The following is an 18,836-nucleotide window of genomic DNA, read 5'->3' as shown; positions in this document are numbered from 1 at the left end:
GCACTTTAGGGACACCGGTGTTGGTGGACAACCCCTTATTTCCCCCATCCTCGCAGTTAATAGAACAGCTGACTAAAAGCGCTTTTGTTTCTTTTTCTTTCCTATACCCTGTCCCTTCGCTCAGAGTCATACGGCCCAGGTAAGACAGACCGGGACCCCGGCGTAGAAAGGAAGAGACCCAGGAGCCTGATTTACAGAGGAAGAAGACCTTTGTTTTGTTCCCTTATGGTTTTCTTCTGTTAACCTGCGATACCCGGAGATTCTGTTTACCACGAATAAAAGAATCACTTGTACCAAGCCCAGTGTCACGGCCTCATCTTAGTAAAGACAGTAGGAGGTGGAGGACCTCCCTTCGGGGCAAAAAATCACAGTGGTGTCAGAAGTGGGATTTTCGGTCCTGATATAATGACCCAACCCATAACCATGGAGGCCATCATCGCTCAGTTAGCAGAGGGACAACGCCATCTACAACAGGTCATGGAGCAACAGACCAAGCAGGCAAAAAAGGACCGTGAGGACTTTCATGCAGCTCTCAAAGACCAAGCTACCCTCTTGACCAATAACCAGCAGGTACAAGATACCGCTATTCTGAGACTCACGGACGCTATATCTAGTGCTAGGGTACATCCCAACGTGCCTGGGTCGGTCCTACAAAAATTCCAAAACGGGGACAATCCCGACTATTTTTTAGTTAATTGGGAACGTGTTACGACTACAGCCTCCTGGCCCCAGGAAAGATGGGGTCAGTATATAGCCCCCCTACTCTCCGGAAGCGTTCCCCCTGACTACTACCACCACAAAGGCAGTGGCACAAGCCATGATTACCTTGTTTTCGCGCGTTGGGTTCCCACACGAACTACTCACAGATCAGGGAACTCCCTTCATGTCCCAATTAATTAAACAGGTGTGTGACTTGTTAGGGATCAAACAAATAAGGACAGCAGTAAATCATCCCCAAACGGACGGCCTCGTGGAAAGGTACAACTAAACCATCAAAACAATGCTGAGAAAAAGCATTGATCGGGCCGGAAGGGATTGGGACCGACAATTACCCCTAGTCATTTTTGCCATCAGGACACATGAACAGAAGTCTACTGGGTTCTCACTGTTGAAGTTATTCTTTGGACAAAGGCCCCGTACGCTCCTGGACATGGCTGTGGAGCAACAGACTGAAGAGGAGGATGAGGCGAAACCCCTACTACAATATAGTGCATCCCTTAGGGATACTTTGTCGTCATTATGGGACGAGGTTCACATGAATATGGAGAAGGCCCATAACCAACAGAAACGATATTATGACCGAAACGCCAGGTTGAGGGAGTTCGCAGTAGGGGACCAGGTTCTAGTCTTACTACCCACCACCGAAAAAAAGCTGTTAGCCACCTGGCAGGGCCCATTTTCTATTTTGAGCAAGGTTACCCCGCTTACCTATCGGGTAGCCGTTCCACATCAAAACAAGACAAGTCAAATATACCACATCAATCTATTGAAGGCGTGGGAGGGACCGGTCCCAGTGTCTCCATGTACAAATGCCCGTGTATGCCATGTTACCCTGAGTAAACCCCTAGAGGTATCGCTGATGCCCCAAAAACCAACAAACCAGCCTCAGCCCAACTGGGGGGCTCCAAACCACAAGGGAACAGAAAAACCAATTGAAGACTCTGTGTGCATCTTATCCATCTGTCCTGTCCGGTATAACCGAAAGGACATCCTGGGTTGAGCATGACATTGTCACCACCACCTCACAACCAATCAAACAACGACCTTATCGTATTCCCGTGACCCGAAGAGAGGCAGTAGAACAGGAGATAAAAGCAATGCTAGAGGCTGACATAGTTGAACCCTCCCATAGTGCCTGGTCTTCTCCGATTGTTTTAGTACCTAAACCCAATGGGAGCATACGTTTCTGCATCGACTTCCGCAAACTCAATGCAGTGTCGAAATTCAATGCATATCCAATGCCCTGGGTGGACGAACTTATCGAGAAACTCGGAGACGCCAAGATAATGTCCACCATAGACTTCACAAAGGGATATTGACAGATTCCATTAAAGCCTAACATCAGAGACAAAACCGCCTTTTCCACACCCTTCGGCTTGTTTCAGTTTAAAGTCCTTCTCTTTGGTCTCCATTGGGCCCCGGCCACCCGGAGATTCTGTTTAACACGACTAAAAGAATCACTTGTACCAAGCCCAGTGTCACGGCCTCATCTTAGTAAAGACAGTAGGAGGTGGAGGACCTCCCTTCAGGGCAAAACATCACACCCAGACAATAAAAAAAGGTACTCAAAGATGTATGTATTACAAACCTGCCTGCCCTACGTAAACACAGAAATAATAAAGTAACCGACTTCTTGCAAAACAAGCTCATCATGAAATCACAGATCAATGCCGTCTCCTCCCCCTACTTCTTCGCTCTGCGCATGTTAAATAAGATCTTCAAGTGGCTACCCCTACACACGAGACGCACAGTGACACAAGCCCTCACAGCCGACTGGACTATGCCAATGCCGTCTACAGAAGAATTGCTGCACATATTCTACAGAGACTTCAGACCATACAGAACGCCATAGCCAGACTTATCCTCAGCCTTCTCCGACTAACCCACATCACACCTCACCTCAGGAAACTCCACTGGCCCTTCATACAGAAGAGATACTAGTTCAAGTTGGGATGTATGATGTTACAACGCATGCTTTTACAACGCATGCTGTTACAACGAAATTTTTACAACGCAAATGCAGTGACAACGCAAGTCTTTACAACGCAAGTCTTTACATCGACTTGCACTAGATGGCGTGCTAACATTAAAAAAGTGTAATTTACTATTCTAACTCCAGTCCACGTAACAGTAGGGAAGGTGTTTGGATAGTAAACTACACTATTTTTAATGTTAGCACGCCATCTAGTGCAAGTCGATGTAAAGACTTGCGTTGTAATGGCATGCGTTGTCAATGCATTTGCGTTGTAACAGTTTCGTTGTAATGGTAGTGCGTTGTAAAAGTTGCGTTGTAAAGGTTGTTCCCCTTCAAGTTGCTGACCCATGCACACAAGGTTCTATGCAACCAAGGACTCACCTAAATTATCCACCTTCTGAACTTCCAGCAACCATCAAGAAGACTATGCTCTGCCTCCCTTTCACTTGCCCATACCCCCCGCAACTACCGAAGCAGAAGTGGAGGATGCTCCTTCTCCAAAACCACAGCAAAGACCTGGAATAGCCTCCCCAGGCACCTTCGGACTATCACCTCACTTCTGAAATTCCAAATGGCCTGCAAGTGCTTGGATACCCTAGCGGGTGATTAGCTGTGCTTTATAAATCCTGAATAATGGATTGACAGTCAGATTGAAGAACGCAGAGGTCTTACGTTCCAAAAATCTAGACTGTTAGATTGTGTTAATTGACTGAAATGTTTAAACAAATGGAGTTTAGAAAGTGTATCTTAAACTGTGAAGCAAAATGAGAAAGTAATTAGGTTAATACTTCACGTATTCTTTCTAAGGCCTAATGATTAATATATTTGATACTCAATTAAAAAAAACATCAAACCTAAAATAATCTCTCCACTTCTTTAAAAGTACGAAAGATGATCTATATAAGGGTTTTCAAATTTAAAGTTATAAAAAAAGAAAAGTCTATCATTAAGAATTACAGTTGAAAATCACTCATTGATCAATTGGTACTGGGAAAAAATGTTGCAACTTCTACTTCCTACTGCTGCCCAATCAATGCCTTTTACAAAGGTGGACTTACTTTACTTCTCTCCTTCTTCCATTCTTTGGGAAAATATTTGCTGATCTTTTGGTCCAAATCCATGAAAACATATTCATTGTCTGTAAAAAGAAGAACATTTATCTTAGATAGTACATCTCCCATCAGCAGAGAAGCAACAGGCAGCCTATACGGACTCATCCTCAGTTTTACATTAATAACTGCCACTTTACTCGAGCGGGTGTAAAACATTTTTCACAAAGGGAAGGAAAAGGTCTGAAAAATATGACATGCTTAGATTACACCTATGCATCGTTGTTGTTTACGATTGATCAAATATTTATATGCATTCCTGTCACAGGCAAGCGTAAACTACGAATATCAAAGTGTGTGTGACTATATATGGGATTCATATCCATTACTGATTGCACCTACTTCCCTAACCTTATGAGTGCATATTCTTGATACTGCATATAGTACGTATATATACAGTTGGGAAAAGTGTAAAGTTCTTATTTTTACACCCGTATTTTTCCATTGTTTTAAACATTTCTATACTAAATTACTCCCTTTCTTCCACCAGTCCCAAAAAAATTGGATAGTTTGGTGCACTTGAAATTTCACATGCTTTATGCACAGCTTAGCCTATATCTTTCATATAGAAGACAGTGGTGTAGCAAAGTGTGCGAAAACGTTCATCACCACCTACAAGCTTATTGTTGGATTCCATGTTAAACAATGCAAAGACTGAGCACACTTGATGTGCGTTGCAAAGGAATGTTGTACAGTAGGTTGTGGCTTAAAGCCAAAGTTTCAACAAGGGGCTAATGTTCCTATGAAGGATAAAGAGGAAGCCACAATCTCTCAGAGGGTGGAGAGTACCTTGTGTCAGAGTACTAGATCGAGACAGTCAGCTGGACTATTCATAGTGCCCTCACACATCCGCTAGAGGATGTCATGCTTCATCTTAGGGTGGTGCTGCTCGTCGGGTACTCTCCACCCTCTGAGAGATTGTGCCTTCCTCTTTATCCTTCATAGGAACATTAGCTCCTTGTTGAAACTTTGATTCTGTCTAGGAACACGGGCTTTTGGACCTCCTAATTAGACTCCCAGTCCCCCCCCCCCGAATTCTTGAAACATGTGGCAAAAAGCCAACACATGTCACAAATAACTGTCAGAAAAGCCAAAGCTTTTATTTACATTGTATTGCATGCAAGAGGTATTCTGGGCACATGCTCTTGTTAAATGGTTGTTAGATGGTGATATAGACAAAGGCAAGTAAAGAGGACATTGATAAGGTGTGGATGTTTATTTCTAGAACTTCGCTGAAGATTTTTAGGAATTTCAGATTTGTCAATATTGTAGCATGTAGGAGTAGCCCACTTGGAGATGGTTGAATTCACACTGCGGTTGTAAGCAAGGCTCATTTTGGAAATGTGTGTACTGTATTTTACCAAACCACCGAGGGTTCTCCATGATGCCCTGCTGAAGATGTCATATCAGTGGCTAATGCATACCTGTCACATTCCATACTTACAATTACAGTCATGTGAGATAATTGAGAGGGTGATCCCATTAAGGTGAACAGAGAACTAACTTTTTTGGACAGTGTACAAGTTTTAGCCCATTAAAGTATAAACAAACATTTAATTTGTTAGGGGGGTGAATAACAAATGAAATGTGGATGAGTTGGCAGGTATGATACTTATTGATTATGTTTTTTTAATTTTATGTATGTTATCACAATTAGAGAGACCTGTTTGCTGCTTATCCTTGCTGCTTTTAATGTGTACTTTCAAGGTCACTTTGGTGCCTGAAATTAAACTTTTTGATTGACTAATTGATTGATTGGCAGGTATGTTATGTGTCTAGGATGTGGGCAAAGATTTTGCTCACTATCCCATGATTGGTGATGCAAAAATGTAGCTTTTTGAAGTACTTGCAGTTTATTAAGCCTGTGGGACACTTTTACGATGATTGGATGATGTCATCAGTGAGGTCATCAATGAAGTGATTTGGGATGTCATCAGAGATGTTATCAATTATGTAATTTAACATGTCATGAGTGATGTCATTTGTGAGGTCATAAAGCAATGCAAAATGGTGGCTCGAGTTATAGTTAGTTCACTAAACTATAACTGTGAATTTCTGTTCTTTATCAACGCCTAACAATAACATTATTTTAGCCTTTGTTTTGTTCAGTAAATTAAATTTTTTTATGTAATCAAAGATCTTATTGCCATACCTAACTATAACATCACTTTACTCTTTCTCCTCAGTGTTTTTTTAATCAGATTCTAATTTGAGCATGTGCCCAACCCCCTTATGCAACCTGCACTAAACCCCCCGGAGAGTGACTAACCACCTCTGTGCAAGTCTTTTGACTTTGCACAGCAAGTTGGCCACAGGGTCTGAGCCCAACCCCTCCCTCCCAGGAGTAGTCAACCACTGCTGTGCATGGCCAAAAGCCATTTACAGTGGCAGTTGGGTGCAGGTTGTAGCCTGTGGTTAGGATCTGCCCCAACTTCCCGGCAGTGGCCAACACCTGCTGTACCAAAGGCTGTGTGAAGCTATGATTGGCCAGAGAGCAGGCCAGGCTCTGCACCCAACTGTTGCAGGGTTGCCACACCCAAGTGGGGTGGCCTACCCACCTGTGCACGGGCCTGCACACAGCGCCCTAGAGTGTGGCTAACCACAAGTACACACAGCATTTGTTTATTATTATTACTTTGAGCACCTCAATATCACACTGAGGCCATGGTGGGTCGCACGGTGGTACAGATGACAAAATAAGCTTTTAGTTTTATTACTTTGGTGTGTCCCTTTGAACACCCCTTCCCAAATGGTTCTGGGAGTCAGATGTACACACCACCGCACTTACAAGCCCTTAATAAGTCTTTTATCAGGCATGGGAACAGAATCCCCGAGTCCTGTAATGGCAGCCATAACATTTAACACAGCCAACAAATCAGATAATTTTGGTACTGGTGTCTGGTACCAGTACTGCGGAACTGAAATGGCAAAAGGAGAAAAAACTCCATAGACCAATCAGAAGCAGTTAATTTTTACAATTTACACAGGACTATATCTCTATTTTTTTTTACCAGGGTTAACCCTTCATGTCCAACCCAAGCACACTTAAAAACTTTTTTCTCAAAAACAACTAAACGGATTTACACCAAATCCTAACAAGCATGCTTTCTGGGTAAAGTTTAAGGTCTCTGCTAAATTTGGTGGGATTCAGTTCAGCCATTTTTTCCTGAGAGCAAAGTTTTCTATGGAAATTTAAAAAAGGAAGATAGTTCTTATGGGACACCCCAACTCCCCAAACTTCTCTGCCACCCATCTTGATATATCACCGCAAAACTTTCCATGAAAGATCCAAAGTGGGTTAAGTTGTTTTGGAAAGTTTCATGCAGATCCATCAAACTGCTCTATCTATCTATCTATCTATCTATCTATCTATCTATCTATCTATCTATCTATCTATCTATCTATCTATCTATCTATCTATCTATCTATCTATCTATCTATCTATCTATCTATCTATCTATCTATCTATCTATCTATCTATCTATCTATCTATCTATCTATCTATCTATCTATCCATCCATCCATCCATCCATCTACTGGGAAACAATTTTATGTATATTTTCACTTTAAAAACCAAAGGTCACAGAGACAATATAGTTAGGAAATGAAATTTTAAAAAACCTTAGAAATTCCATAAAAAAACAAAGGTCACAGAGACGTTATAGTAAGGTTCACATTTTACATGCACAAAACTATAGACATTTAGCAGTTATAGTTACAGTTACAGTTATCTCAAGTAACTATAACTTGAACCCTAAGGTAACTATAACTCGCATTCCTGCCATGCACAGTTATGTCATAAATAATTTTACAGCAAATGTTGCACTGATATTATCAATGATGTCATAGAAGATGTCATGAGGGATGTAATATGCGGAGAATTAGCAGCGCATGGTGAGTGTGTGAGCTACAGTTACCTTAGGGCAAGCAGTTGGACCCCATCCGCCATGAGCCTGCCACCTTTTTTTTTTTAACTGATTTTATTAGGTTATTCCAGTGAAGTCTGGGCATAAACCCTACAAGTACCTGTAAAAAGGCATTAATGAGCAGGAATACCATCATTTCAAAGGTTTTCTATTTAGCAAATTCTGCCAACATGCAGGAAACTCAAAAAAACAATATGCAGACAGTTCAAGATTCAAGTCAACAGTCCCAGGATACGGTCGCTGAAATACAGACAAGCCCAATGTAGAAAGAAATAAGTCTAGGGGAAAGTACCTACATAGTGGCCTCAGTTAGGGGTCAGTTGATGGTAGAGGGGGGAGGTCAATCCCACGGTACATTGCCCAGTGAGCCCAGATCTTGTGGTGTTTTTTGGGACAGCCATGTGCCGTAAATAATGTAATTTCCGCACCCATACATCTATCTAGCTCCAACTTCCATTTGCCCAGGGTCAGGGGGAGGTCCCCTTCCATAGCTGTGCAATGTCATGTTTGGCAATAGGGAGGGCTAAAAAGAGTAAATGATGCTTGTACTTATTGCCCCCTCTCTCGTCAGTGCTGTTTAAAAGAAAGAGTTGTGGATCGTATGGGAGTTCCCATGATAGTGTATTACTGAGGCATGAGGAGACCCCGCGCCAGAAGGGCTGCAATGCAGAACACCCCCAAACCATATGGTAAAATGTCCCATCCTTCCTCTTGCACCTCAACCATGTAGGGGATTGGATAGCTCCCATTGACCAGAGTCTGGTTTGGGTATAATATGCGCGATGTAAATATTTGAATTGCATGAGACGAAACCGTGTAGAAAGCGTCGCGCTCAGACGGCTGGCTATGGCCTCCGCCCAGTCGGCGTCCGTCACGTCGGTAATGTCCTCCTACCATGCACGTCTAGTCTTGTCGAGGGTGGTCCGGGTGGGAGTTGTCAATGTTTTATATATTTGTCTAATTTTATGTAGGCCCAGGTCCCCCATTAAGAGGCTACCCTCAAGGGGATGGAATTCCGGGAGGGATTCTAGGGTCTGAATCAGGGGGGGGGTGGGTCAAAGCGTGACGAAGTTGAAGATATTTATAGAACTGGGTCTTGTGCAGTTGGAAGTCGCAAAGAAGCTGCTGTAATGATTTCAATATGGTACCCGAATGACATCTCCCAGGGGAGAGATCCCCATCAAGTCCCACCCACGGAAACCCTGTAGGGCCGCCACAGGATGAAGATACGTGCCATACCACAGGGGGGTTGTTTGGGTTAGAGTTCCATACCATACCATCTGTCGGACTGTAGCCCGCCAAAGCTGAATCCCCACCTTACACTCCGAGGGCAATGATTCAAGGGTGTTAGAGCTATAGAGGAGTTGGAGGAGAAGGGTCTTCCCCATTGCAGCATGCTCTAGTGCAAAAGCTGGGTCAGTTGGAGAGTTATACCACCATTCGTTAATTATCAGGACGTGAGAGGCAACATAATAGGCATAAACGTCTGCTGCTGCGATTCCCCCGCAGTAAGTAGACTGAGTGCAAGTGTGAAGAGCCACTCTGATTGCACCCCCATTCCAGAGAAATTTATTAAGTATAGCATTAACTTGTGCAAACCAGGATCGTGGAATCTTGTGAGGGAAGTTTTGCAATTTGTAGCGAATTCTGGGCAACGAGTCCATTTTAAAGATGGCAGACCGGCCATACAGCGATAGTGGGAGGGAGGACCATGTGGTCGTTTCATTAGTGAGACTAGCTACCAGTGGGCTAATATTATTGGCCCATGAAACCTTAGGGCAGGGCGATATGAAGATTTCGAGAAATTTGAAACCTTCTGTCGCATGTATCAGCTGTGTCGTCCAGGTACCTTGGCCTTGGTTGCCGCATACTGGGAAAAGCACAGATTTGGAGGGGTTAGTGTGTAGACCAGTAGTTTCCCTGAATAGTCTGAGGATTTGCAGGATACGTGGTCCCGAGAACCTCGCGTCTGTCAGAAATAAGAGGACATTGTCCGTGTAGAGTGCGATGCGGTCGGAGTGCGATAGGGACCATTCGAAACCTCGGAGCACTGGGTCGCCACAAACCCAGGCAGCTAGGGGTTCCACCGCTTGGGCGAACAGCAGCGTGGATAGTGGACAGCCCTGCCTTGTGCCTCTATGGATATGGAAGGGATCAGAGTGATGTCCAGCTATGTGAACTGAGGCCGTGAGATTAGTGTAGATTAGCCTGACATATGCTATAAAGCGAGGGCCGAAATTTACCGCCTCAAGTAATTGAAATATATAGACCCAGTTGAGCAAATCAAAAGCTTTATCTATGTCTGCCAATAGGAGGGCAGTGGGGTGCCCCAAACTAGGGGCCATCGCTATGACATTATGTACTCTCCTTATGTTGTGGTGGGTGGCCCTATGGGGCATGAAGCCCGATTGATCTGGGTGAATTAAATCAGCCACACACGAGGCGGTCCTTCCAGGGGTGGTGTCCTAGCTTGAGAAATAAAACTATCTCTGCATGTCGCCAGTCCCGGGGTAATATACCCTGTTCATGTGCGTCATGCATGGCGGCAAGTAGGTGGGGGCCTAATATGTGCATATGCGGCTGTAAGAACTCCATCGGGATCCCGTTGGGTCTGGTGGCCTGCCCCGGACGGATGGCATGCAGAGCCGCGGTCAGCTCGTCCAAAGTAATGGGCGCTTCGAGTTGGTCATGCACGTGATCTGTGAGTCGGCGTGGTACAATGTCTAAGACAGTATGCTATTTGGTCCTCCGATAACTGCTCGCGACGCACATACAAGGAGGAAAAATGCCGGGCGACTTTCCAGGCCACCTGCTCAGGCGAGGAGCATAGGCCCACCATCGGCATCTCGTATGGTAGGCACTATAGCGGAGGATTTGTCAGCTTGGCATAGCCTCTGGAGCATTTTACTCGACTTATCGCCCCACTGATATATTTGGTTTTGTGATGCTTCCCAGATCTCTTTGGCTTCCCCCATTAGATATTGTTGTATTTCTTGTTGCGTTTGCAGTAAATTCCACCGGAGAAGCGGACTAGGGGCTAGGGTGAGTTGCGTCGTCAGAGACATCTGTCTTGCCTCAAGGTCTGCCAATTGTGCTCATTGTGTGCATTTCTCTTGGATGCGATAGCTGATTTAAACACCACGCAAGGTGGGTTTCAGGGTCTCCAAGAGGAAGCACTGGGGCGGTGCAGAGGCAGTATTTGTGTCTAGGTAGTCTTCAATTGCCTTGTGGAGCATGTCTTGGTAATCTGGATTTCGTAGGTGCCATGGGGACAACTGCCACCAGAACGGGGGTTTATGGGAGCAGGTATGCAATTTGAGAGAGATCGGAGAGTGATCAGAGAGCCCTCTGGAGAGGTGTGTAACCTGTGAGACCCTGTGCAGGAATATACGTGGTGTGTAAAGAAGTGGTCCAGGCGAGACTGGGAACCATGTTGTAAAGTCAGGGTCGGAGACTGGAAATCATTTTAGGTATTTATTCCAAGTAACACGGCATCAGCAGAGTCATACCTCCGCTCTCTCCTCGACATCCAATCCAACTGTCCCCACACTCTAGAATCTCCCCTCTCTCGTGGACAGTGTCACGAGGAACACAAGTAGAGCACGAGATAAATAATACATGACATAACACATCATCCCCTTACACAATAATCAAAACAATTGACAACAAATCAAAAAAAAACTAAGATGCTACATCACAGAAATAATCTGACATCCATTTTGGTTTAGAACGAGTACGTTTGGTACTACAACTTGGTCCATCAGTAATGACTTGATCTTTCCCATGAACCCCTTCAGATGACAATTCTACATCGTTTTGCTGTTCACAAGGAGATGATTCTTCATTACAACATTCCCCCGGAATAACAACATCATCATTAAGACAATCATGACCAACATTAACACAGTTAGGAGTATCAGAATCAATCGCATTCCCATCCTTCTTTGTAGTAATATCCCACTCTGAGTGGGAATCATGTGATCGGTTAATTACCAAAGAAGGAGTTTGGTTCGGAAAATTAGGAGGAGGACGAAAAACAGCAATTCTTTTAAGGTTCCAAACTTTACCATCTGACAATTGGACAGCATTTCTTAAAACCTTCTTAACCTGCAAGGGTTCGAAATATTGACTTTCATCCTTGCTTGTTTTCCAAGGCTTCTTGACCCTGACCCAAGAACCAACTTTTATACAAACATCCTTAGAATTGTGTTTTTTGTTATACATTTCATGATGCTTGTTACATTTATTAACTATTCTGGATCTAAAAACATCAAAAGGTAAGGCAGTAGAAGTACTTTCTAATAACCATTCAGGATTGCATTTAGTTCTAGCACCTCGACCTCTCATGACTTCAAAAGGTGTTACTTCTAAAGATTCATGGGGTGTTGTTCTATACATCCACAAAGTTTTGAAAATTTGCACCTCCCAGTCACAACTGTTCTGAACAGCCATTTGAATAGAGTTTTTAAGAACTCTATTGAATCTCTCAACCATGCCGTTACCAGAAGGGTTGTAAAGCGAGGTCGTCCTATGTTTAATGCCAGCTCTCTTGAAATATTCTTGAGTTAAATTGGACATGAACTGAACTCCATTGTCAGAGATAACCTGAACAGGTAAACCCTCTTCAATGAATGTTCTATCAAGAAATTTCAAAACTTCTTGAGAGTCAACTTTGTCAACAACCTTAATTACAGGCCATCTAGAAAAAATGTCAATAAGTGCTATAGTGAACTTTTTCTCAATGCCAACCGGACCCATGATGTCAATTGCAATAGTATGCCAAGGCTTTTCAGGAATAAAGGATTCACCCAATTTCGGCCTCAAAGTGACTAAAGATTTGTCCGAATTGCAGCAAGGTACACATTCACGCACAACACGCTCAATCAAAACATCAATCCCTGGCCACCAAAACCATTGCTTGACCCTTTGTTTGGTTTTGATAATGCCACTATGTTCCCCATGGCAAAGCTTAACAATTTTCATTCTCATTGAAAGAGGAGGAATAACTTTATCACCTCTAAAAATGTACCCCTTGGTGACAGAAAGCTCATGCCTTATTTCCCAAAAGGGTTTAAATGCATTAGGAAGTTTACTTTTACAAGGCCAACCAATATTCATAAAAATGATTAACCTTTGCAGAGTGGCATCAAGTCTATAACTATTAGACCATTTGTACCCCTTGGTGACAGAAAGCTCATGCCTTATTTCCCAAAAGGGTTTAAATGCATTAGGAAGTTTACTTTTACAAGGCCAACCAATATTCATAAAAATGATTAACCTTTGCAGAGTGGCATCAAGTCTATAACTATTAGACCATTTAATTTCATCAAAGTTGGACAAACCTTGATTGTGAATCAAAGCAACTTGTTCATCATCCAAATCATAAGAATCACACTCATGCATTTCAATGGGTAATCTGAACAAGAAATCCGCAATGACATTCTTTTTCCCAGGAACATAGACAATCTGATAAATGTAGTCTTGTAACCTCAATGACAACCTAGCGATTCTAGCTGAGGCATTCAAAATCCCTTCCGTTGTTAAAAGTTTAACCAAGGGTTTATGGTCAGTACGTACTAAACAAGACCTACCCCAAATGAAAGATCGGAAATGATCCATTGCCCAAACACATGCAAGGGTTTCCTTTTCAATAACGGAAAATTTCTCTTCAGAAGGGGACAATGCACGAGAAGCATAACCAACAATGTTCTCATTCCCTTCTGGTCCTATCTGAGACAATACGCCACCTAACCCCTTGTTACTAGCGTCTACTGTGACAATATTGTCTAAATCAGGATCAAATCCCTTTAGAGCTGGAGCTTCTACGAAAGCACGTTTGATGTTATCAAATTTAGACTGACATTCTGTGCTCCATAAAAACCTTGCTTTGTTCTTAAGGAGTTGTCTAATGAAGAACATTCTTGCAGAAAAGTTCCTTACAAATCTGGAATAAAATTCAGCTAACCCTAGAAAAGATCGAATTTCTTCTTTATTCGTGGGGTTAGGTGCATCACGAATAGCCTCTATTAAAGAACGTTTGGGAGAAATACCATCTTTACTGATGGTGTGACCCAAGTAAGTGATAGATTTCACAGCAAACTTACACTTGGAATGCTCAACAGTCAATCCTTTGGACTCCAAAATAGTAAAGACTTCACAAAGGATTCTATTGTGTTCCTCCCTATTGGCTCCAAACACAAGAATGTCATCTTGAAAACATCTTACATTTTTAATTTGACCAAATAGATGATACATCAATCTTTGAAAAATAGCAGCCGCAGAGGCTAAACCAAAAGGAAGCCTTTTGTACTGAAAACACCCGAAAGGGGTAGTAAAAGCTGCAAGGGAAATCTGATGGTAAGCGGCAGAAAGATCTATAGTGGAAAACCATTCTGCATTTTTCACCAAAGACAACATTTCCGAGATCTTGGGAAGAGGAAACTTATCTACGATAATATTATTGTTTAGATGTCTAAGGTCAACGCACAATCTTAATTTTCCGTTGCTACGTCTTGCCACAACAATCGGAAAAATCCATTCAGTGGATTCAATACGCTCAATAATGTCCACCTTGACTAACTTCTCTAGTTCTTTCTCCACATCATCTCTGAGGAGAACGGGAATCTGTCTCACTTTGTGGATTTTCGGACAGGCATCGGATTTCAATATGATGCGATGTTCAAAGTCATTCAGGTTTCCTATACTCCCACTGAAAACTTTGGGAAATTTCTCTAGCAAACATTTACAAAGCGAATTGTCTTCATTAAGTACCATGACCGGGTCTGGACTGTTGGGGTTAAGGATTATATCAAGTTTTCCTTGATCCTTCCAACCTAAAACTGAAGGTCCCTTCTTGGCAACATATAGTTTGCTGGTAGTCTGTCTATTCTTGAAAACAAAAAGCAATGACCTATACCCAACCATGTCAATTTTTTCACCAGAAAATCCCACTGGTTGAATGTCAGGTTCTAGAAGTTTATTGCCTAAACGTGCCACAAAAAGAGATTTCCACGTTTCCTCATCTACTATTGTATACGGTGAACCTGAATCAGCATACATTTGTACAGAAATACCACCTATGAGCATGGAACATAATGGCTTTTTAAGAATTCTATCGCTGTTGTCATAAATGTTCCAAATAAATAGCTCCCTAGGATCCAGGTTTTGTGAATTACCAGAGTCATTAATGGTAAATTTCTTAATATTATCCTCACATTCGCTCGAATCATAATCAACTTCATCAAGACACTTAACCTTCACTTTCTTTTTCCTATTACAAACTTTAGTAAAATGGCCCACAATACCACAATTCGAGCATCGTTGCTTTAAGGCAGGACATGTTTTACACAAAGCTAAATGTGAAGGACTATCACAACGGTAACACCTAAAATTGGTGCCACGGTTGGACTCCTTTTTTTTTTACTGTAGTGTAATTTTTATATTCAACAGAATTATTAGATTTGGAAGAAAGCAAATTTGTTTTAATTTTGCTGACTACTTCTGCAGAGTTCTCTGCAATAGCAGCATCGCGTTTAAGTAACTTTGCACTACAACTAGACATTTCCGCCTTTCTTACTATGCTCAGAATATCTTTTAACTCAGCATCGCCGTTAATCCATAATCTGTCTTGAACAGCAGGATCTTTGTTATGCATTACCACCTGATCTCTGATGAATTGATCGACCAAATGATCAAACTTACAGTCGTCGGCAAGTTTCCTCAGAGCTGAAACATACTCATCAATTGTTTCATTGGCTTCTTGTTTCCTGTGAAAGAACTTAAACCTTAAAATTCCAATGCAGACTTTAGGTGCAAAATATGTATCAAAGTCATTCACAATTGCCTCAAAAACATTAGTGTCCCCACCACCTAAGGCTCCAGTCATCTCCTCATATGCTTTTAACCCTCCTGGATCAACAGAATGTAACAAAAGTTTCTTTTTCCTCTCTGGTGTCATTTTCCCATCTTCATCGATAGTGTCAATAAAGTTGAGAAAATACGCCTTCCATTGCGACCACTTCATGCATGGATCAGAGCCGGCAGGCCAGAATGCTTGAGGAGGCTGAATAGAATAGCTTTGACTAGTCATGCTGACGATCAGCCGAAGGTAACACCCAAAAAAATTGTATATATATATATATATATATATATATATATATATATATATATATATATATATATATATATATATATATATATATATATATATATATATATATATATATATATATATATATATATATATATATATATATATATATATATATATATATATATATATATATATATATATATATATATATATATATATATATATATATATATAGTCAAACAACTCCGCCCATTGCCTTGCTCTCAGCAGTGTGGGTGCGCTGGTTGTGTAGGCGGTCCACAACAAAATATCTCCAAAACACACGTCTCCCAAGATAACGTGAAGCGCACTCCGAGCTCGTAATCCAAAAATAAATCTTTATTTCACTCTCCGTGGAAAGCTGACACACGCGTTCCGGCACCCTGGCCTTCGTCAGTGTCAGTTAGTGCATTACAAATGCCACATATAAATAATCACTGTCTTCATTGGACAGGAAGGAAAGTGAGCAAAACCAACAAAGGACTAATCAAATAGATTACAGTGAATCAATCATTATGTGTCCGCCATATTAGCCTAGTCAATTAACAGAAAATAACGACAAAATTAGAAGGTTAATTCATCAAACCATAGCAGATGTGTGGGTACATGAGACAGTCTGAAACCCTTGAGACATATCGAGCATGCAAAAACGGATATGCACGAATTGCAAATTGCCTTAGAGGGGAGAGGAAAATCAGTTCATTCATTTATGTAAATTTTCATGATTAAGCACAACAAATTCATTGAGAATATTGTTCCCTCATCCGGCATATTAAAATTCAACAAAAACTCTGTCTAGGGTCAAAAATATTTCATATATTCAAATAGAGCCCTCCAATGGGCTGACGTCTCGTAATGAATGTAAAATACAGAAAATGTGTACAAGTATCCCACACAATGCTCGTTCAACCAATATACTGATGTTTTAGTATTTTAAAACCAATTGTAAGCATGATGTCCCCTGGGATTAGACTTTGAATTAACCAATGAAGGACCACAGTTCTTCTTCCATATTTAGACCCCCCGGAGTGCGTGTCTGGAGTTCAACAATAAAGCGTGCCTCCAGTTGACGCAATTCTTTGACCCTGTCTCCACCCCTTTCAGTAACGGGGACGTGGTCAAGGCAAATATAACTCAGTTTGTCACTGCGAGATTCATGTTTATCGGCAAAGTGCCTAGCCACCGGGTAGTTAGTATCCCGGTTGGTGATTGCCCGTGTGTGCTCCAACACACGTTTCTTCGCTGGATGGATAGTACTCCCAACGTATTGGAGACCACACGGGCAAATCAGACAATAAACCACAAAGTTCGTATTGCAATTCATGAACCTGTTGATAGTGCACATTCCTTTTCTACCGGGAACCATGTACTCTTTAACCTTTTTGCTATTTTTACAAGCTTTACATGCAAGGCATGGGTAAAAGCCAGACACAGTCTTTTTCGGAATATTGTCAGAAAAATGACTGCGCACCAGTAGATCTTTCAATGATTTGCTTTTACGATAGGTTACCTCGGGTTGCTCGGAGATAGTTTTACCGATGACAGTATCAGTTTGCAGAATTTTCCAATTCTTTTCTACAAGTCCCCTAATGGCTCCGGCTTGGGTGGAGAAGCCCAAAATGAGTCGGGGACTTACAATATCTTCCGGTGTGGCAGCCTTCTTAGGCTCTTTTGAGCCCAATAAAGACTGTCTCTCAATCGCCTGCACTTTTAGGGCAGTGTCATTGAGGAGATCACTGGTGTATCCTCTTGATCTAAATCTGCTCAACGACTCACTAGCTGCCTGGGTATAGTCATCGGGGAGCGTGCAGTTCCTTTTCAGCCGAACAGCTCCCCGTAGGGAATGCTCCGAATTAATGACTGAGGGTGTTGACTTTTGTAATGCAGGACAGTATTCCCTGCAGTAGGCTTACGATAAAGCTTGGTACAGATTTTGCCATCTGCTACAAAAACTGAAAGGTCTAGGAATGGTACCTCGGTTTTACTCATATAGCTTGTGAATCGTAGATTGAGGGTATTGTCATTCAAGATATCTATATACTCTCTTGCCTCTTCAGGTGTGCCCTTCCAAACGATAAATAGGTCATCGATGTAACGTGCCCATAGGGCAATTTTCTCGACCCATATCTCGTTGTGGTCTGCCCAGGCCACGTGCTTCTCCCACCAGCCCACGAACAGGTTCGCGTAGCTGGGGGCGAAGCACGTGCCCATCGCAGTGCCCTGAGTTTGCAGGTATAGTTGACCACCAAATAGGAAAATATTGTTGCATAAACAAAATTCAGCAAATTCCAGTAGCATGTTATTATGCATCTGGAACTTCAACGGTCTGGCTTTCAGAAAATAATGGAGCGCTCTCAGTCCATCATTGTGTGCAATACAGGTATAGAGACTGGTTATGTCCATGGTTATTAGTACAAAGTCTGGCTCCCACTGTATCTCTTGTATGCGCTTGATGAAATCAGTTGTGTCCTGAATAAAAGAGCTTAGATAAGCTACAAGGGGAAAAAGAAAATGATCTACATAGATAGATGCCTTCTCCAACAGACTCTCTTTGCTTGAAACTATAGGGCGCCCTGGTGGTTTTAGGGAGTCCTTGTGGATTTTCGGTAAGTGGTAGAAGGTTGGTAATACAGGACTGTCAACTTTAATGAACTGGAATTCGTCCTCCTCCAAAATACCACTGTTTTTCCATTTTTCAAGCAGATCATAGAATAATGTCACGCTGGTGTTGTACCTTTCTCTGTTAATTGTTTCGTAGCTGGTTACGTCACCCAATAATCTTAATGCTTCCTCTTTATAAGACTCTCTGGACATCACCACCACATTGCCGCCTTTATCAGACTGTTTGATGATGATGTTTGTATCTTCTTTGAGACTCTTAACCGCTGCCCAATGCGCTTTAGATAAATTGTAGAAATTGTAACTCTTCAATTGCCATGCATTGTCATGTGACCTTAGTTTATTGAGATCTCTTA

The 18,836-nt window shown here is 42.1% G+C and overlaps 1 protein-coding gene across 1 annotated transcript in view; it reads right to left on the bottom strand.

Annotated features, from left to right (window-relative positions):
* FRMD1 (FERM domain containing 1) overlaps window positions 1-18,836 on the bottom strand; it is a 574,048-nt gene that overhangs the window by 427,325 nt on the left and 127,887 nt on the right. The window contains exon 3 of the mRNA XM_085611901.1: window positions 3,754-3,833. Coding sequence (XP_085468027.1) covers window positions 3,754-3,833 — 80 coding nt within the window. The remainder of the gene's footprint in view (window positions 1-3,753; window positions 3,834-18,836) is intronic.

Source organism: Triturus cristatus, chromosome 6 (genome assembly GCF_964204655.1).
Source record: "Triturus cristatus chromosome 6, aTriCri1.1, whole genome shotgun sequence".
In the NCBI taxonomy this organism is placed as follows: domain Eukaryota; kingdom Metazoa; phylum Chordata; class Amphibia; order Caudata; family Salamandridae; genus Triturus; species Triturus cristatus.
This window is presented reverse-complemented; position numbering and strand designations above follow the sequence as displayed.